Genomic DNA, 21661 nt, shown 5'->3' on the forward strand with positions numbered 1-21661 from the left:
ATATAGTATTCTATCAATATTTATGTCTAGAGGTCAATAATGTTTTATTGATTTGATCTCATTTTAATAATTTTAGTTCTGGAAAGAGAAGTTTCTACAAGTTTCTATCTAATTTACCTTACTTCAAATTTAAGATTCTCTCTGTTTCAACTAGTTTAATTGAACAGATGGCTGGATTACACTTGGCACGAGTATCATATAACGATCCCTAGAGTCCTGTGGTTTTCCCACACTGGATACTTTTGATGCCCTATGCTCCAAGTCTGTCTCTTCACTGATGGACAGTTCTGTAGTTTTGGGTTCTTTTAAGAATAAGATTTTAAAATATTCTATTTTTCAGTGCCACCTGTGTCTCTCTGGCCCATGAAACTCTTTCAACAGCATTAATTTTGGATGTTCTGAGTGGCAGGCCTTTCCCTCGCCTGCCCCAGCAATCTTCACCTTCTCTTGATGCTGTTCCTGGGCTCACCTTGAAGGCACCGCAGGTAATGTGCTGTTTCTAAACCAGTGGTTCTCAAAGTGTGACCTCTGAAGCAGCAGTATCCACATCACTTGGGAACTTGTCAGAAATGCAGATTCACAAACCCACTATTCCTGCCCAGGTGGAAGCTCTGGGGGTGGGCCCAGGAATCTGTTTTAACAAACCCTCCAGGTGATTCTGATGCCCCTGAAGTTTGAGAATCTCTACTCTCTACTGTGAAGAGTCCCAGAAATGTAGGCATCTGGTTAATCCTGCCTAGGACTACCCCTGCCTGATGTCCTTTCCCTCCAAAGTTCTGTCCACTAGACATTTGGCAATTATTCATGGCCCATATTGTAATATCTTATATTTTTGTGGACTGCTGCTGTTTAATATTGTTTATTCATTTTCTTTCCAAGTTGGATCATAAGACTTTTAGAATAGTTGTTATAGCCAAGAACCTTTATTTATTTATTTATTTATTTATTTTGAGACTGATTCTTGCTCTATCACTCAAACTAGAGTGTAGTGGCATGATCATAGCTCACTGTAGCCTCCAGCTCTTGGACTCAGACAATCCTCCCATCTCAGCCTCCCAAGTAGCTGGGACTAGAGGTGAGTAGCACCTTGCCCACCTAATTTTTTTCTTTTTTATTTCTGTAGAGATGAGGTCTTGCTATGTTGCCCCGGCTGGTCTCGAACCAGTAAACTTTTCTATATCCCCCACCGCACCAGCACAGTATCTTGCAGGTAGGAAATCCTCAATAAACATTTATTAATCAATCATCTAGAGCACAAAGGTGAAATATAATAAGGTAATACATTTTGTAAGCTAAAAAAAAAATCACAGGGCTTTAAAAATCCTGCATTATAAAAATACATTCTGATATTACAAGGGTTAGTATCCCTTATCCAAACTGCTTGTGATCAGAAATGTTTTGAATTTCATATTTTGGAATATTTGCATTATATTTATGGATTGAGCATCTCTAATCTGAAAATTTTAAATCCAAAATGTTCCAAGGAGAATTTCCTTTGAACATTATATCAGTGTTCAAAACATTTCAGGTTTTAACGCATTTTGGCTTTTCAAATTAGAGATGTTCGACCTGTATTACGTCCTTATAATCTCAAAGATGGTTTGCATCTGTTCACACTGCATTGCGTTTGGGAATTTACAGCATCTGAGTGGTAGAATCAAATAAGATCCCATGTGGCCTAGAATAGTAGGGGGAAATGAGTCAAAATCAATATGACAGAGTTCTAGTCCTGGTTTTGTCATGAAATTCGTGTATGATTTTCCTTGAACTATTTACCCTCCCTGAGTCATGGGTATCATCTGAAAAATGAGGATAAGGTTTAGTTGTTATTGTGTTGTTGCTGTTGTAGATTTTTGTGGGTTAAAAGCTTCATTACTCACAAAGTGAGGCTTTCTGGGGAGAGTAGGGGTTGTACTCAAGCTTGAGCAAAAGGAGGGTGGGCTCTAGCTTATATTGTGGTAGGAGCGGAGGGAGGGCCAGGGCCATCTAGGGAGGATTCCTTCTCCCAGGGGCTGGAATTTGTGTGATTAGAACTCCCTACTCATGACAAAGGAGGGAGCAGGGAGCCAGGAGCCCCTGCCCTGTCTTATCAGCTTGTCTGGGTATGGGGCAAAAGGCACAAGGGTGAATTAGGGCTTGAAAGCTGGGCAGACATCTAAAATGGAGTCAGAGCTGGGCAAAGTGGTTCACTCTTGTGATCCCAGCACTTTGGGAGGCCAAGGTGGGAGTATTGGTTGAGACCATGAGCTCAAGACCTGCCTGGACAACATAGGAAGTCCCTGTCTCTACTAAAAATTACCCAGGCATGATGGCACTTACTTATAGTCCTAGCTACTCAGGAGGCTGAAGTGGAAGGATCTTCTGAGCCCAGGCGTTTGAGGCTGCAGTGAGCTATGGTTGCACCACTGCCCTCCAGCCTTGGTGATTCCATCTTTTAAAAAAAATAGAGTAAGGCTGGACATGGTGGCTGACGCCTGTAATCCCAGCATTTTGGGAGGCCGAGGTGGGTAGATCACAAGGTCAGGAGTTTGAGATCAGCCTAGCCAATATAGTGAAACCCCATCTCTACTAAAAATATGAAAATTATCTGGGCATGGTGGCACACACCTGTAGTCCCAGCTACTTGGGAGGCTGAAGCAGGAGAATTGCTTGAACCCAGGAAGCGATTGTGGTGAGCCGAGATCATGCCACTGCACTCCAGCCTAGGCAACAGAGCAAGACTCTATCCCCTTCCCCCCCAAAATGGGTCAGACTCTATTGTATGGTTACTATGCCCAGCACTGTTATGAACATTCACGTATGGCCTTCTCGCAAACATATTACACATTTCTTTTGGGTATGTACCCAGAAGGGCAATTGCTGGGCTATGTGTTCAACTTTGGTAAATACTGCCAAACAGGTTTCCAACCTGATTCACCAAATTATACCCTCTCCAACATTTATGGTTGTACCATAGTTTGTTTATCCATTCTGCAAGCGAGAGACATTTGGTTTGTTTTCAGTTACTGTGAGTACAATAAAAGCTACTGGAAACATAGGCATGAAGGCTTCTGGGTGAAGACAGTTGTCATTTCACTTTGGTAAATACTTAGGTTGTTTTGTTTTGTTAACATCTGAATACTCTATGATTCCAGTTATTCATAGCTCTTCAGCTTGAGGGTTTTTGTTTCTTTCCTCTTCTTTTTTTCCTCTTAGAATCAAGTGACCTTGAGGGGACGTGTACCACACCTGGGCCGATACATCTTTGTCATCCATTTCTACCAAGCAGAGCACCCGACATTTCCCGCGTGGGTGTCGGTGGATGGCGGGCGGCCACGGGCAGGTGAGCCACAGTGAGCAGGCCCTGCTGCCTGCCTTGGGCTGACCCCGCAGTCCCGTGTGTGACCGGAAGTCTCTCTCTCTCTGCCAGGCTCCTTCCGTGCCTCTTTTTGCCCCCATGTGCTTGGCTGCCGGGATCAAGTGATCACCGAAGGCCAGATTGAGTTTGACGTCTCAGAGCCTGAAGTAGCCGTGACCGTGAAGGTTCCAGAAGGAAAGTCCTTGGTTTTGGTGCGTTCCGCTTGTCCCTCAACTTGCTCCTCACATGGCTGCCTGGCTGGCCATTCTGTGTGTCTGTTTGGCTCATGGAAGTAATTCTTCCAAGGAGTTGAAATCATATCTGTAGAAAAATGTTTAAATTTCATAGCTATCTTCCCCTTCCCCAATAAATAAGTAAAATGTGACAATTAAAGTCAAGGGAACTAGGACAGAAAGAGAGCAGGCATCTCCCCTCTGCACCAGTCCCTGCTTCCTCACAGGTTCCTAAAGGAAGCATTGCCCGGACTGTCTGTGTGGCCCTCCAGGTCTCTTCTTGGTCCTCCTCCTGTCTGAAGACATCATCTTCCCGGGAGACAAGGGCTGCATGTGTGCATTTTGCATCCCCCATGCCTAGAACACCACCTGGTGTATAATGCTCAGCAAATGTTTATTGAATTGAATATCATGAGAGTAGTAGACTCCCTGTAAGCTGTGAGCTGGTGAGCAGTTGCCAAAGGTGTTTCAGAATTTCTACATTCTTTGGTATAGGCATATTCTGATTTATACTGGCACAGAGAACCAAGCTACCATTATTCATAAGAGAGTACCAGGTGTGGTGTAAGCTCCAAGGACAAGCCGTGGTCTTAGCTTCTGCAGTGTTCTTGCCACTTTGGTTTGTTTGCCTTTAAAAATACAAAACAGCCATGAGTCACATGGAGCCCTGGCCATCCCACAGGCTCCTGCTTAACCCCAAGTTCCGGTGGCCCCGCCAGCACACCAGCCTTTTGCTTCTCTGTGTGGAAGTTCCAAGGGCCCTGCCTGGGAACTCATCATTCCCTACATAGGAATGTGGATTGAGCCTTTGACCCTGGCTTTGGCCTGCTCTTATGATTCTTTTTCATTAATCCCAATTCATTTGGTCTTTGTCTTGACAATAAAGAACATTGATCTTGGTGAAGAGAAAGTACAGGTTGAATATATTTTATCTGAAATGCTTGGGACCAGAAGTCTTTTGGATTTCAGATTTTTTCAGATTTTGGGATATTTGCATAATACTTACTGATGGAGCCTCCCTAATTCAAAAATCCAAAATCCAAAATGCTCAAAAAGTTTCAGATTTTGAAGCATTTCAGATTTTGGATTTTTCGAGTAAGGATGCTCAACCTGTGTAATAAGTAGCCTTAGGTCTGTGACATCATTGGAAGTTCTAAGACATGCTGGTGGGTTTCTTTCAGATCCGTGTTCTAGTGATGCCTGCAGAAAACTATGACTACCAAATACTTCACAAAAAATCCATAGACAAGTCACTTGAGTTTATCACCAATTGTGGAAAAAACAGCTTTTACATTGAGTGAGTATCACTTTGTGGGAAGGTTCTGGAATGTAGAGGCACACCCACATTCCTGACCAGCTCGAGGCCCAGGGAGGGGCTGGCCCTTGGATCCATCCTCTTCCCCTCACTGTCCAAGAGAATGGCATTGAGTCCCAGGGGAACTGGGACTCCAGTTGACCCTCCTGTGAGGGACTTTGCCATATGCTGCCTGGGAAAGATGACTGTCCTCAGCTATGAACTCATGAGGGGTCCACACTCCAAGCGGAGATTCAGGGGCTGATTAGGAGTTTCTCTCCCACTCCATTCCTTCCTGTGTGCCAGCACAGAGTCCGAAAACACACCACACAGGGTCCCCTCCACCAGGAAGGATGTCAATGTCAATCCCACTCTCTTCTGCCATCTGACTGAGCAGGAAGTGTCCAGAGACACGGCCCCCCTGCCCTCTCTCCTTGTGTCCTTGAATGCCAAGAGCTACAATGGCCCCGAGGATCAGCTCCTGCCATTCTCTTCTGTGGACCCACCCTTTCCCCTTTGTAGGGTTCCTGAAGAACCCAGGCGCTCCAGAGGCCCTGGGAGGCAGACGCCTCCTGTACAGTGAATATTAAGAGCAAAGGCTCGTAAGTCAAGCAACTGTGGCTGTGAATGCTGCTCAGCCACTCCGTGACCCTGCAGCGTTGGGAATATTGCCTGAATTCTAGGAGCTTCAGTTGCCTTATCTGTGAATTGGGGCTTAGCCCAATTGATTGGGAGGTCATGTGGGATGTAAATAAGGCTTCCAGCACAAAACATTCAATGAATGTTGGCGATTCTCCTCCTCATTATCATTGTATTAGTTGTATTATTACACACATAGGTCTACTTTTTCGGTAACCACTTTATTGAGCTATAATTCACATATCATATAGTCCATCCTTTAGGTCTATTTCCACTCTTTTATTCCAGCTGTTCAAGGTTCCCATGGGCCCGTTCTGTGATGTCTCCTTTGGTGTACTGGGAGATGGGTGGCTGTCCCCGGCTGAGTCTGAGGTGGGGTGTTTCCCACTCTTCCGCAACTCCAGAGCCATGAGCCCCTCCCACAGATGCTGCTGGGTAGAGCAGGTGGGAAAGGCAAGGTTGGGACCACTCCCATACCTTCTGGGGCATCACCATGAGTTGTTTCTGTCTCCACAGCCCCCAGACAGCCTCCAGATTCTGTAAGAATTCCGCCAGGTCTCTGGTGGCCTTTTACCATAAAGGCGCCCTGCCTTGTGAGTGCCACCCCGCCGGAGCCACTGGCCCTCACTGTAGCCCCGACGGTGGGCAGTGCCCATGCTGGCCCAATGTCATCGGGCGGCAGTGCACCCGCTGTGCAACAGGCCACTACGGATTCCCATACTGCAGGCGTAAGTGTACATCTTCTGTCACCCGATGTCTGCTCTGGTCCCATGTGGATGATGCTCATCTAGGGCAGGCTCCTTCAGTGTCACTGTGCTACAGACTCACCCAAAGATCTTGAGAAATGCAGATTCTGATTCAGGAGACCTGGGCTGCAGCCTGAGACTTTGCATTTCCAATAAATGGCCTCTGGTCCATGGACTGCACTCTGAGTAGCAATACCGCTAGTCCATGGCCCACACTCTAAGTAGCAATGTTCTAGAAGATAAGTGTTTGTGACTCCCCTGCTGTGTGACCTATGCACTTGGTAAAACAAGTTAGTGTGACAAGTCTCAAACATCAGAGTCTTGGAGCAATTGATCCCCTTCCTCACCAAAGCCCCTTCCTTTTTTTGGCCCAACCCAAACTCAGTTGCGATAGAAGAGCCAGGGTCACGTGGCAGCGCTACTCTCTGAATGAGAACTCGTGGGACCTTAATCTAAGAACCATCCTGTGGCCCGAAGGGTAGGGTCAGCTCACTTCATGTGACAGCAGTGAGGAAGGCAGTGTGCAGAGGCTCCACATGGAGGCCAGGGAACAAAGACCCTGCTGCCAGGTCATGCTCCGACCCTGGGCTCTGGACCCACAGGGCACTGGGGTGATGTGGATGTGGAGCCACTTCAGGGAGCCTGTGAGCAGCCTCCTGCCAATTTCCAGAATCCTCCGATAGTCCAAAGGCCCATACGAGTGGCACACAGTGGCAGTGTGGCGGGCTCCTTCAAGGGTCTACCTTGGAGCTGGCTGGCACCGCTCCTCATTCCCCATCCACACTGTCTGCCACGAGCATTTGGTGTGATTGGTCTTGACTCCAAGAAACAGGCCTTTCAGATCCAAATATTTCTCTCAGACCTCTTGGAAGCTTCTGGAAAGCCTGGCAGTTGGTGCAGCACTGCTGGAGGCCAGGTGATTCCTGACCCTCACATGGTATTTCTTTATCCCCTGGCCAGCATGCAGCTGTGGCCAGAACCTTTGTGAAGAGATGACGGGGCAGTGCCGCTGCCCTCCCCGCACGGTCAGGCCCCAGTGCGAGGCGTGTGAGACACACTCGTTCAGCTTCCACCCCGTGGCTGGCTGCGAAGCCTGCAACTGTTCCAGGAGGGGCACCGTCGAGGCTGCCATGCTGGAGTGTGACCGGGACAGCGGGCAGTGCAGGTGAGCTGGGGGAGGAGCCTGTCCGCTTCTGTCACAGGGAGGTTGTGGGTCATCTGCTCACACACTGGTCATCGTCACTTTCCACCATGTCCGTGGTGGTGCCCTGTGTTGACCTCAGTGTGAGCTTTGCAGCCAGGATGGGTTGCAGTGGGTGGAGTAATCAGTCCCTTAGCTCAGAGCTGGACAGAGCCTGCAATGGACAGATGCCAGTTGCCTTGGGCCAGCAGCAGCCTTGCCCATTGACTCCAGCATGCTGTCACTATGGGACTGTGTTCTGGCATGCCACGAGACAAAAGTGGGAGAGATGTGATATATGCATAATGAAGATATCCGTGTGCTTTGCTGGGCTGCCTTGTGGCAAGCACCTGTCCATTTGTACTTAGGTATGAGCTTCATACCCTCCTTCTAGGGTTCACTGGCAGTGTGGTTCAGGTCAGTGCATCACAAAGTCTGAAATCGCACCTAGGTGAGGTGGGCTGGAAGGGATGCTGAGGCCTCCATGGCAGAGCTTGGTGGGAGTGAGGAGGGAGTCAGGGTGAGCAGGAGACAGGCTGGAGAGCCTGGCCTGAGAGTGGGACTTCCCACAGAGGACCACCAAGCAGTCCAGTACTTAATAGCTAAGGGACAGGTGGAGACCTCGGCTCAAGCAGATGCTGCGTTGCTGAGAGGTTTGGTTCAGGGGCTACATTGGAACGTAGAGGCCAGTGTCACATGGTTCCAGGTCATGAGCCTAATCTCAGCAGGACTAAGCTGGAGGGGTTGCAGGGGCCAGAGAAAGGGGATGGCTCCTAGAAGGAGGAACAGGTAAGAATTAGATCAGTGGTGATATGGCAAGGAAACTGAGTCCGAGCTTTCAGAGTCCAGGCCAGGATGGCAGTGTGCAAGAGAAAGCAGAATGTTCACCATGCACTGCACTCCCTTCATCACCCAACGCAGGCACATGGCTGTTATGGAGTCTGTAATTTGGGTGTAAGAGCCAGGAGCTGGGGACAGGCCTCAGTGACTTGAGGGCGGCTGTGGTAGTCTCCTGTGGCTGCCGTTAACAAATGCCACAAATGATGCTAAAATAACAGAAATTTGCTCTCACATATTTCTGGAGCCTAGAAATTCAAAATCAAGATGTCAGCAGGGTTGGCTTCTTCTGGAGGGTCTGCAGGAGAACCTGTTCCATGCCTTTCTCTTCACTTCTGGTGTGCAGGTATTCCTGGGAGTCCCTGGGCCGGTAGCTGCGTCACTGCCACCTCTGCCTCCACCATTACACGCTATTCTCCCTGTGTGCCTCTGTCATCCTGTGGCATTCTCCTCTCTGTATGTCTCTGCCACTTCTCATTTTCTTATAAGGACACCAGTCATACTGTGGCATAGCCTCATCTTAACTTAATTACGACGGCAAAGACCCTTTTCCAGACAACGTACTGTGGGTAGAACTTGGACAGATCTTTTATGGGGATACAATTTAACTCTCTATAGCAGCCGTGTTCGCTTTTGTAAGGAAGGCCCCTTCACCACACCCTTCATTGTTATCTGGTGCCTACCAACTCCTTTATACTACTGGACCTTGTAAGGAAACTGAGAGAAATACTTGAATCATGAAACATTCCAAGTCTTTAAAACCACAGGTGTGAGTCCTGCCTGAGTCAGCTTAGTCGCTCAAGAACCGGATGGGATACCTGTGTTTAATCACAGGAAGCAAAGGAACCAAGGAGGAGATGGAGAAGCAGTTTTCTGGCAGGAAGGGAAGCAGTGGAGTTTTCAAAGGGAATCGTTTGTCAACAATAAATCCTGGCAAATGGAACTTCTCAATGCTGCTATCACAGAAAAAGAAAACCAAGAGGGGTTTAAAAATTTTTTGATCCTGTCAAGGCACCAGAAATCGATGAACAGATTTACTGTAGTATTTACGTAAAAATTCTAAGGAGTTTTATTTTATTTTTTATTTTTTTTTGAGACGGAGTTTTGCTCTTGTTACCCAGGCTGGAGTGCAATGGCGCAATCTCGGCTCACCGCAACCTCCGCCTCCTGGGTTCAGGCAATTCTCCTGCCTCAGCCTCCTGAGTGGCTGGGATTACAGGCATGCGCCACCATGCCCAGCTAATTTTTTGTGTTTTTAGTAGAGACGGGATTTCACCACGTTGACCAGGATGGTCTCGATCTCTTGACCTCGTGATCCTTGATTTTTAACAAACTCTCACTGCCAATGATAATTTAATAGACTAGAAAATTCCTAACTCAAGATGGAGGCATGTCTATAGTAAGTTTTGCCCAAACCTGACAGCATCATCAGAAATGGAATCTTACTGACTTGTATTACACTTAAACCAAGATATAAAACTGTTTATTTTGACTTTAGGAAAGGGACTATAGTAATCTAATGGGATAATACATCTTTCCATGATCAAAGTGGATTTGTCATAAAAGGGCCTTGGCAGAAAATGTAAGAAAATTTACATTACCATAAATTGCACAAATTGCCCATGATAATTTCAGTCTAAATGCCGAAAAAGCTTTTGATTGCCTGTTTTGTTTTTCCTCCCTAGAAAATTTCCTTTATGAAAAACATGTTTAGAGGAGTCTAAAGCTCATGTAAAAGAAATAATCAGAGATACCCAGAGTTTGTGAGAAAAAGGAAAACATATCCTTTCATAGTCATATAACAGATCATCCTGCAGTTGTACAAATCATCACAAACTACAAAGCTGCAAAATTGCAATTTTCAAATTGTATTTGACTACTTAGGTGTTCAGTTTTACATACTATAAGAAAACCAAACTGTTACAAATATTCACCTACTTTAAAACGATTTACAGAAATAATTTTAGCAATCCACATTACTCACCCTTCACTTAAGTAAACCTGGAATTGTAGTTTTAGAGTCAATGAGAATAAATGAAGTTGGAACCATAGAACTGAGCCTTTGACTCACCTTTGGCAAGTCCCAGCTATGAGACTGGGCAAGTCATTTTGTCCTCCTGGCTTTCAGTTTCTTACTCTGTAAAATGAAGTCTGGTAAAACCATCTCTAACTTCCTATCTAAATGTAAAATTCCGATTCTCTTTCAATTTCTATTTCAATCTCTGATTGTATCACAGACTATATTGTGTAATTATCAAAAGGTCTATTATTCTGGCCAACTCTATTAAATCAAGATTAAAAAGATGCTTATATTTATCAAAACTTCATTTTTTGTAGCACTACATGACAGTATATATGTCTATAGTGATGAAAAAATAAATTTGTATCTGCTCCTGATAATGGAAGATATGTGCCATCAGATTCTTCAAACACACAAAAGGGCTAGAATATCTTCAGAAGACTTTATCCATCTGTGTCAGCTGGAGATCCCTGATAAAAGCTGCCATGCTGTTGACCACGTCCAAGTTATTTTCAGGTTGACCAAAGAAGATGGCAGTCCACCTGGATATCCAGTGAAGCCACGTGTACCTCAAGCCTTTTCACAAGGGTAGTAGCCACAGGAGAGATTTGGGGATGCCCTCTATCTCCACTCAGATTTACTAAGTCTTTGTGTTAAACGGAGAAATTAAAAACCAGAAAAGGTCATAGATTTGGTATTCTCGGAACAGAAGGGCTTCCAGCTAGGCATCAGTTCATGAACCCTAACAACTTGGCGCGGCGATTTCTTTGATGCACCTTATCAAATAATCAGTGAGGCTGGCCAGGCAGTGTGAAGGCACTGGGATATGCTGTTGACACAGTGGTGACCTCTGTAACCACACAGAAGGAGCTCAGGGTTCTCACCTGCATGCCCTCTGTAGTCCTTTGTCTCTTGTAACACTGGAGTCTTCCTCTCACCTCTCTGATGATCCTTCTCTGGCCATTTCACTGGCTTCATTTTCTCCTTCTACCTCCAGACCAAGAGGATGTGTAGTGTGAGTTGTGCCCTGTCTCTGCTGCTCACTTTCTGGGTGACCTCATGCATATTACTTCTGTCCTTTGAGCCTTAGGTCTTCATCTGTAAAATAAGGGTCCTGGAGGCACCTACCTCCTAAAGTTGTGTAGAGGGTTAAATATCTTCTGTGAACACCTGAAAGCAGTACCTGATACATTCTGAGCACCCAGTATTAGCTGATGTAGTTATTTGCCAAGGTCATTCATGGCTGCCTGCCTTCCTACCTCTATGCTTTGTCCCTGAGACTCCACCCATTCTCCTGGCTTCAGCCACCCCCACTCCTGGATGATCCCCAGATCCAGAGCTCCAGTCCTGATCTTTGAGGGCTATCCTATTCCACCTTTATTGAAAATCAACTTCACCTGGATTCTCTTGTTGACTTTACTCAGGTAGCCTTGGACAAGATCCCTAAGCTCTTTGGGCTCCTGTCTCCTCACATACATTATGAAGAGCTAGATTGGATAATCATTAACTCCTGAATTCTACAACACTGATACTATCTCTGAAACCCATGTCATTGTCTTCCCTTTCAAGCCATTTCTTCCTTTGGATTAAAAAAAAAAATTCTACTTAATGGTAACAACTTCTTTCCGGTTCTTTAAGCCTGAAATTTGAGTATCATCTCAGAATCCACCCATTTTCTCAACAGCCAGTCAGGTGTCAACTTCTGGTGAGGGACATATTATCCCCCTTGCTTTCCAGGCTGTCTACTGCCTGGTTAAGTCCTTTTACTACTTCGTGTGCAAATGATATTGATGCTTTCCTAATTGACCTTCCTTTTCCTGGTTTACTCATTGATTCATTCATTCTTTTTTGGATCTTTAAGAGGAATATACTAAATGGACAATTATATTGGGATTCAAATATCTATCTTTCCCTTAATTTTGTCACAAATCCATGGTTCTATTAGTCTGTGAACTTGAGACAGTGTTGATAAATACATACATGTTTACGATTTTATCTTCTTTCTGTTTCATGACAGCCTACCCTTAAATGTGATTTTATCTTCTTGGCATGTATTTTTGTTGTTTTAATGAGGATGAAACATCTTCCTCAGTTCCTTTGAGGTTTTTTTTTCCTTTTCCTTGAATTTTATTTTGTATGTGTTTTGTTGCTCAAAGTGTATCTACTACCTGCTCCAGCTTGGGTGCTGTGCTTCATGTAGAAGGCACACACGTCTGTGGTCCCATGGGGGCACCTGTTCTAACCAATAGTGACAATGCAGCATAGTGAGTACCATATTGTGTGTGGGCTATTATGGGAACACCACTGCCTTGACATCACACTCTTTGCTCAAGAAGCTTCCTTAACTCCCCATTGTCTCACAGGATAAAGACCAACTTTCCCCGATGATCTGACTTCCATCTACCCTAACTCTTAATGCCTTTTGTTTGTTCTGCTTTCTTCTCTGGCTTTGTTTTCTCACTCACTCTAAACACTTTTTGTCTATGTTCTGTTCTCCAGTTATGAAAGGGCTCCCTCTTCTTCTGCTACCCCCAGATTATGCCTGTCCTTCCAGGATTTTTGTGTTAAAAGCGTAAACTCAAAGAATGCAAGGAGCCTTCTATGAGTCCACAGAGATCTCCTCATCAACTTGGCCAAGCAAGTTGACTGCTTAGCCAGCTTCTCTCTTAATTTCCACATTCTAGATCCCATGTCCTCAGTGAAAACGTGTCCACGTCAAGATTGACTTATTCTACTTTGTCCCCTCTCTCCCATGTGCCCTAACACAGGACTGTGTATGTAGAAGGCACGCCATAATTCTTGAGTGAATAAATGAATGAATAAGGTAGACATTGGGCTCTAGATTAAAATTGGACTTTGACATGAGCATAATATCAAAGACCCTACAGTGTTTAATGACCAAAGGATGCAGCTCACCCCAACACATCTGGGCCTGATTCTCTGAGACACAGCAAGCACCCACCTATGCCCAGATGTTGTCACATAACATTTGACCAGGAACCCGTTGCCATGGAGATGACTTCTCTTGACCTGCTTCCCCAGAATTGCCATTCTGCTACTTGGGTACCATAAATTCTGGTAGGGCTGTTTCTTGGGTACCATTTGCTGTGGAGAAACGTACCAAGTCAGGCTGACATGAAGTCATTTTAAAGGAAGATCAGCCAGTTTTTTAAGAGGAAGTATCCTATTTCTTCCCTATTGTCATGGCACCACCAAAACCTTCCTTGTTGGCATGGAAACACCAAAAACTGTCTTTATACAGAAGGCACAAGCTCAACAATCTAAATATTGCCATACTCAGGAATGTAGATATTGTTTTGGTTCACCCTGGCCTAGCAGCTCCAGTGGGGCCACTCAGGGTCCCATGTGCAGGCTGCTGCTCCCCTCCCTCTGTTCTGTTGGCTTTTTTCCATCTGCTTTAGTGCTCTGAGCTGCTACCCACATGCTGAGTGAGGATCAAGCTTGGTCCTATTTTACTGACTTGGCCACATGCTCTCAGTCACTCTCTTTCTACCACATCATCTCACATACATTCTGAAATGAACACACAGGCGAGTCATGATTTTGCTTCCCTTCCTCCTTGTCTGGACAAGCAGCTTCCACAGCTGCCCTTGCTGCAAACACTCCTGTTCGTTTCCTTTCCAGTGAAGTGGAAATATAAAATGCAGGCTCCTGTCTGCGTGATCTCCCCTTCCAGGTCCAAAGGCTCAGATCACTTGCTCAGGGGACACTCTGATTCATGCCCACCAATGGCATTCAGTGAGTTTTTCACCTGCCACCAGCATCCAATTAATGCTCCCTTGGCCAGAAGCCTCACATATTTGCTAAAAGAAATGTTCAGACCTTGGGATGCCAGTCTTCCAGGTTGGCACTTCATGGCAGCACTGTCCCTCTGTGCACAGTGTTCTTTCCTTCACTGCCAGGAAAAGAGAAGTAAGGTTCCCCCAGCCTGTCAGGCTATTGCCAAAGGCCCTCTTCTGTTCTAAGGCTCCTCTCTCTGATGGCTTTTATTTTGGGAGGGGTCATCTGCACTCTTCTTTTCCATCTCTAGACCACCAAAGTCCTTGTGCTCCATGCTTGCTGTCTCTCCAGAAATAATGAATCAACTGGGAACAGGCTTTATTTTATTTTATTTTTTTGCCAGACTTTTGGATTACTTTTAGTCTGAGAGTCACAAGAAGAGAGTAGGTGTTATTAACCTGGGGCCAGGAACCCTCTGATAGAGAATGCAAAATTGTTTGTATATGAGAGTAAGTCTTTCCGTGAGTTTAGTGGACACTTTTCTAAGAAGATGGCCCATAATTTACCCAGCTTTCCAAAAGAGTCTCTGAACCCCTCCCAGAATTTACAATCCACTGCACTAGAGCCATGCACTTCAAGCAGAATATTTATACTCTATATCTATAGTGCTCTAAATGTGGTTTCGAGGCTACTTCCTTATGAATCATTTCTGCAGGAATCAGGTAGGGAGAGATGAGAAGGATGGGACTGAAAGATAGAACTCGCCAGGAAGTCTTGCAGGTAGTGCTGAGTTAGCCCTTTTAGGTGTGCTGAGTGAACAGAAAGACACCCATCTGCTCTTCTTAGCCCATGTCACAGCTGGAATAGCAGTAGCAAATACTTATGTGTGTGCAAGCAACTACTCTAAGGTTTTCACATGTATTATTTAATCCTCATGACAATCCTGTGAAGTAGGTATCGTTATCTCCATTTTCACAGATGAAGACACTTGGTTGTAAAGAGACCAATTTGCCCGAGGTCCAGTAAGTGGTAGAGTTGGGATTCAAAGTAGGTTGCCTGGTTCTGAACTCATATTCTTAATCACGTACAAAATCCTTTTTATGCAGATATTTCCCAAAGGGGTATTTGCCAAAGAGAAACTTAATGGGATATGAAGAGTCATATTTCACTCTTTTAGGATAGTCACCGGGGTAAGATATTTTCATAGGTTCTAGGAGATGGGTGATGGCTTACATTTGGTAGTAATAGAATGATAAAATGTTTTTCCCTATATGACAATAAACATATTTCTAATACTTCCCTTAGTCCGTGTGTAGGTAGATCCTAGCTCCGAATGCAGTGCCTGGCTCCCTAGGCCTCACGGCAATTTCTCTTCCCCTCCTCCACCTCGAGTTCTGGGCTCTCCAGGCACGGCCATAGCCCACTGCTCTTCTGCCTCTGCTCAGCTGCTTGTATTTCCTTGTCTGCCCAGTGCTTCAGTTAAAAGGACCGGCAGATGGATAAGGATGGATAACTCAGAGTGACCCCTGTGCCCCCGCTACCATGCTTTTCTCCAAGCTCTGCCCCTTGCAGGTGACAAGGGACATTAAGATCCACTCTATTGCCCAAGCAGGGAAACTGAGTCTTCTTGTCTTCTCCTCTTTCTTCTACTCTTCACCCAGAATATTACAGTTCCCAGAAACGTCACCCCAAAATAGTTCGGGAGCCTATCCCTCCTCCTCACCTGGAATACTCTTGCCCTAGGTCAGCCTCCAGTCTCTCTCCTGACTTGACAGCCTGTTGCTGCTGCTGGTGGAATTCACCCTCTGGGCTCCATCCTTCATAAAAGTCCAACCACACTCTCTCCTCCTTAACAGCTTTTCATGACAGTCTTCCCCTGTCTATAACTTGTCATGTGCCAGGCACTGGGCTGAAATTTTACATTCACTCATGCACTGCCTCACGGGTTCCTAGCAATCCCAGGAGGCAGCAGCTACCACATTCTGTCCCTCATAGATATGAAAAGCAGGCTTCAGGAAGTTAAAGAACTTACTAAGATGGTATGTCTCATATGGTCAGAGCTGGATTAGAACTCTAGCATTGGATACATGGGTCTCAACTACTGCTCTGTGCTGCCATGGGACAGTGTCCAGCCCCTCTGTCCTGATGATCTGGAACCACCTACCTCCTCAGGCCATGGGGCAGCATTCCCTGCCTGGCCATCCGCCCCAGCAGCACCACGCTTGCGTCGTTCTCTGCACATGCGGGGTGATCTCTCGCTCTGTTCCTTCTGTCTGGAATGTCCATCCCAACTCCTACCCCATGACTCTGCCCTTTAAAGCTCAGGGCAGGAGTCACTTTCCCCAGGGAAACTTGTGATTGGGTCACTTGCTACTCCTCTGAACCTCAGTTAGACCCTGCATATATATCATCATCATTTCTACTCATGAACCATCTGCGGGAGCCCTCCAGCCTCAGGGGCCATGTCCCTTCTTGCACCCCCAGCACCTAGTACTAAGTCTGACCCGTCTACGATGGTCATCTATGACCATCCACAATGGCCAATGGTCAATGACCTACTTTCTGTAAGTGCCTTTTATCTGCTTCTCTCCATTCTGCCTTGGACTATAAGCAGGCATTGTATCTAACTGGCTCTGCACACCAACTACTCCATTGTAGTGTAAGTGAGCACCTTAAATTTGTGTGTTCGAAGATGACGATTTTTGCTTTCTTTACTTTGTGTATAGATGCAAGCCCAGAATCACAGGACAGCAGTGTGACCGATGTGCTTCTGGGTTCTACCGCTTCCCTGAGTGTATTCCCTGCAATTGCAACAGAGATGGGACTGAGCCAGGAGTGTGTGACCCGGGGACGGGGGCTTGCCTCTGCAAGGTAAGAGAGATCATGCAATGCCAGAGGTGCCAGCTACCAGTCAGCAGGGAAGTGCTTCATGTTGAGTTAACATAGAAAAGCATGTGGGAAATGGGGCTGACCCATAATAGTTGTTCATAGCATGTGTAGCATTTTATAAGCATGATCTCATTTTATAGAAATAGTTAGGAGGCAAGACCCCTTTTATCTTTTGGAGAGGTCATGTACCCCCTTAGAATCTGATGACAGAATAGACGCTTTCCAGAAAAATCAACACAAACTTTAATCTACAGTTTCATGAGGTCTGCAGGTTCCCCTAAAACCCATTCCTGGACCATGGACTCCAGGTGATCATCTCTGCTCCAAGGGGTTCCGCCAGGTTGTAGGAGACCTTCCAGTTCCCAGCAGATCTTTTAAGGTGGTGGTGAGTGAGATGAATTGGTCTCCCTGCACTGTAAACCATACGGTGCTATTTCTCTACTTGCAAGATACTCCAGGGGCATCTTATCAAATTTAGAGAATTCTCTCCTCCATTCATGTGAGGCATAAAAGTTTAAACAATTATCAGGGGATGAAAGCTTAATAATTAACGTCTCTTTTAATGTTTCATTCATATCCTCATCCTACCATCTTATGTTGGTATTTAATTTGTGCAAGTAGCTAATTGAACTAGGGAAACTTTAGAAGAAGTAATATCTTCCTTCATGTTTTGCTTCAACAGGAAAATGTAGAAGGCACAGAGTGCGATGTGTGTCGAGAAGGATCATTCCACTTGGACCCAGCCAATCTCAAGGGTTGTACCAGCTGTTTCTGTTTTGGAGTAAATAATCAATGTCACAGTTCACATAAGCGAAGAGCTAAGGTATGCATTGACAGGAAGTGCTGGGGAGCGTTTTGTACATGGATTTGTTGAATGGTAAGTGTTGTCCTCGCTGTTCCTTGGCCTGCAGCATATTAAAATTCTTGTTTCCCCGAATTCATCAGGTGTTTCCTCAAATGTCCTGTGCTCAGAGGGGCTTTCCTTCACCACTCCCTGTGAAGCACACCCTAGTCATTCTTGCTGACCTTACCCTTGTCTTCCCCACAGCGGTCAGCACTCCCTAACATATTTAACATTCTGTTTTAAAATGTGTTTATTGCCCTTCTTCCTCCATCCCTGGAATGTGAGCTCACTGATACACCCCTAGTGCCAGGAACAGGATCTGGGACATAATAGATGCCAAGTAAATCTCATTAAATAGAGTTTGTTATTTTTCCTCTTAAGAGAAAATCCTGTTTCTATACTCGAAACACGCTAACACCAAATGTGTGGGGTTTTTTTCATACCCAAAATGCTCTGATTCTCTCTAAACACTCCCAGGGTGTCCTGCAATTCAATTCACTTCTGACACTCTCCACCTGGAGGTGGCATCAGACTGCACAGGCCAAGGGCTCAGTTCTTCCACACTGTCCCTACTTCAGATGTCAATTGCAAGTCCCAGGTCTCCAGTGCTTCTCTAGTGCTTTGCTACAAGTTGGGGTTTTCCACAGCCCCTCCTTATGTTTGATAATCTGCTATAATGGCTCCCAGAATTCAGGAAACACTTTCCTTACTATTGCGGTTTCTTATAAAGAATATGATAATGGATACAGAGGAACAGCTAGGTGAACAGGTGTATAGGGTGTACAGTCCAGAGAGTGCTGGGCATGGGAGTTAGGGAGCACCACCCTCCTGGCATGCAGAAGTGTTTACCCACCCAGGAGCTCTTCCAAGCCATTATTTAGGGGATTTTTGGTGGCTCTTTCATGTAGACGTGATTGGGTAAATCATCAGCTATTGATAATTAACTCAATCTCTAGTCCCTTTCCCTTTTTCAGAGGTTGGGGGTAGGGCTGAAAGTCCCAACCCTCTCATCCTACCTTGGTCTTCCTGGCTACACGCCCCCATCCTGAAGATAACCAGAGGATCCAGCCACCAGTCATCTCATTAGCACACAAAGAGACACTGTTACCATCATCAGTCCAAGATGGTACAGCTCTGGTGTCAGGAACTGTAGACTGAGATAAAGTATCATGGCAAAAGATGCTCCTATCACCTCTGTCGTTCAGAAAATTGAAAGGGTTTTAGGAGCTCTGTGCCAGAAACTGGTAGTAATAACCAAATCGATATCTCTCATCATGTCACAATATCTATCACACCCCTCATTTCTTGTTTTTACTTCTTTCTGTTTTGCTTTCCTTCTCATCTATTTTACCTTATCTTTTCTTTGGCCACTTTTTTTCTCTTTGTTTCTTTGTTTTGAGACAGGGTCTCTCTTGCCCAGGCTGCAGTGTAATCACAGTTCATTGCAACCTTCACCTCCAGGGCTCAAGCAATCTTCCTGCCTTAGCCTTCTGAGTAAGCTGGAACTACAGACATGCACCACCACACCTGGCTAATTTTTATATTTTTTTGTAGAGTCAGGATTTTGCCATGTTGCCCAGGTTGGTCTCAAACTCCTGGGTTTAAGCAGTCCTCCCACCTGAGCCTCCCACAGTGCTGGGATTACCTGGAGTGAGCCACTGCACCCAGCCTTCTTTGGCCATTTTTTAAATTAACTTCATAAAACTAAAACTTTTCTTGTTTTCATTATTCCATGAACCAGTAACCTCATGCTTGCTTGTCTTGTGTGAGTCATGTCTTATATCCAACGAGTATTCAAAAAAAGACTTTTTTTTTTTTTTTTTTTTGAGATGGAGTTTCGCTTTCGTTACCCAGGCTGGAGTGCAATGGTGCAATCTCGGCTCACCGCAACCTCCACCTCCTGGGTTCAGGCAATTCTCCTGCCTCAGCCTCCTGAGTAGCTGGGATTACAGGCATGCGCCACCGTGCCCAGCTAGTTTTTTGTATTTTTAGTAGAGACGGGGTTTCACCATGTTGACCAGGATGGTCTCGATCTGTTGACCTCGTGATCCACCCGCCTCGGCCTCCCAAAGTGCTGGGATTACAGGCGTGAGCCACCGCGCCCGGCCGACTTTTTTTTTTTTTTTTGGGATGGAGTCTCACTCTGTTGTCCAGGCTGAAGTGCAGTGGCATGATCTTGGCTCACCACAACCTCTGCCTCCTGGGTTCAAGTGATTTCTGCCTTAGCCTCCTGAGTATTACAGGTGTGCCCCACCATGTCTGGCCAATTTTTGTGTTTAATAGAGAGAGGGTTTTACCGTGTTGGCCAAGCAGGTCTTGAACTCCTGACCTCAGGTGATCCACCTGCCTCGGACTCCCAAAGTGCTGGGATTACAGATGTGAGCCACCACTCTAGCCCAAAAAAGACTGTTTTATGTATTTTACTGCCTGCCTATTTTATCCTTTACTGCCTGTCTCCTAAAAGAGGTGCAGCTAGTAATTAGGAAAAAAAAAAACTTTGTAAATCTGCTCTGAAGTCTCTTCTCCCCACCCCTGAGAACCAGAAAGCATTAATCCAATCATATCCCTGGCCAGTTCTTTCTTTTCTACCTCAAAATTAACTGGCTTCCTTTGTGACCAGGAAAAGATTTAATTTTGATGCTCCATTTAGAAAAAAATAACAATAGCAGGCCACTGAATTCCACATCACATTTTTCTCTCTGAGGAACTTGCCATTAAATGCATCATGGTCCTAGTTTTTATTCATACACTTACTTCTTTATTATGTGAACACTTATTGATCACCTACTAAATGTCAAGAACCAGGATGTGTGCTGGGTTACAAAGATAAATCCCACATATGTGTGGCCCCTGCCTTCCCAGAACTCCCAGTGGAAGTAGGTCCAGTGGGGCTCTGGATAGGGAGGGCAGGTGCCAGAGGAGATACATAAAGGAAGCCTCTGAGGCAAGGAGGCTGCCTGTCAAGCTTTCTCTAGGACATCATGCAGCCATCACCAGGGATGCCACAACCAAGATGCTTCCGTCCCTTGCTTCCTTCCCTCATTCCAGTTTGTGGATATGCTGGGCTGGCGCCTGGAGACGGCAGACAGAGTGGACATCCCCGTCTCATTCAACCCGGGCAGCAACAGCATGGTGGCGGATCTCCAGGAACTGCCCACAACCGTCCGCAGCGCGTCCTGGGTTGCACCCGCCTCCTACCTGGGGGACAAGGTAATGATGTCCTGCCATTCTTCTGGGCCCTCGGTGGGCCTCTGCTATCGCTGTGTGAGCATCATTTCCTGGAAATCTGGAAGGAAGCATTCAGCAGTTTAGGTTCCTAACATTCCAGAAACTGAGTGAACTAAAAATGAAGAAGAGACTCTGCCTTCTGTTGTGAGGGGCTGGGCAGGCACCTGCTGAGCTCCACCCTCGCCATGCAGGAGCTACCACCAAAGGAAATCATCCACAATGTTTTTCTCAGTTTTTACCTAATGTCAAAGACTTTTCCTCCAGGGAAATAACCATTTAAATCATATCTATTGCAAATGGGACATGCATGCTTTTAAATGCTGAGAATTCTTTATTTTAAGGCAGAAGAAAGCCTCTTTGTTAGAAAAACAAAAGCTGACAAGTGACTCACAAGCTTATAAAAAGAACAGGCTCTGGTGGCATTCTGATTCTGACTTTTGTAAGCAGAACTGGGTTAGTTCCACACCCCTCAGGAGCTCACACACCACTTGCTCTTCCCTTGCTGCACGAGTTACTATGTCAGAGGCTGGCCACCTCCACCCATTGTATGAGGACAGAAACTCAGGCCTCATGTGGAAACACCATCAGGTCACATATGTTTCTTAGCAAGGGTGGAACTTGCTAATGGGTGGATTTCACAGGGCCCAGCTCAGGGGATGCCATCTTCTCACAT

General features: G+C 45.7%; 1 protein-coding gene across 4 annotated transcripts in view; it reads left to right on the plus strand.

The window, feature by feature from the left end:
* Positions 1-21661, plus strand: part of LAMA3 (laminin subunit alpha 3) — a 261611-nt gene that overhangs the window by 153903 nt on the left and 86047 nt on the right. For all 4 annotated transcript variants that reach the window (XM_078347895.1, XM_035270754.3, XM_078347896.1 and 1 more), the window contains 9 exons: positions 341-485; positions 3196-3322; positions 3410-3549; positions 4752-4867; positions 6020-6231; positions 7210-7414; positions 16754-16898; positions 17599-17739; positions 20809-20970. In XM_078347895.1, coding sequence (XP_078204021.1) covers positions 341-485; positions 3196-3322; positions 3410-3549; positions 4752-4867; positions 6020-6231; positions 7210-7414; positions 16754-16898; positions 17599-17739; positions 20809-20970 — 1393 coding nt within the window. The remainder of the gene's footprint in view (positions 1-340; positions 486-3195; positions 3323-3409; positions 3550-4751; positions 4868-6019; positions 6232-7209; positions 7415-16753; positions 16899-17598; positions 17740-20808; positions 20971-21661) is intronic.

The sequence above is a fragment of the Callithrix jacchus genome, chromosome 13 (genome assembly GCF_049354715.1).
Source record: "Callithrix jacchus isolate 240 chromosome 13, calJac240_pri, whole genome shotgun sequence".
NCBI lineage: Eukaryota > Metazoa > Chordata > Mammalia > Primates > Cebidae > Callithrix > Callithrix jacchus.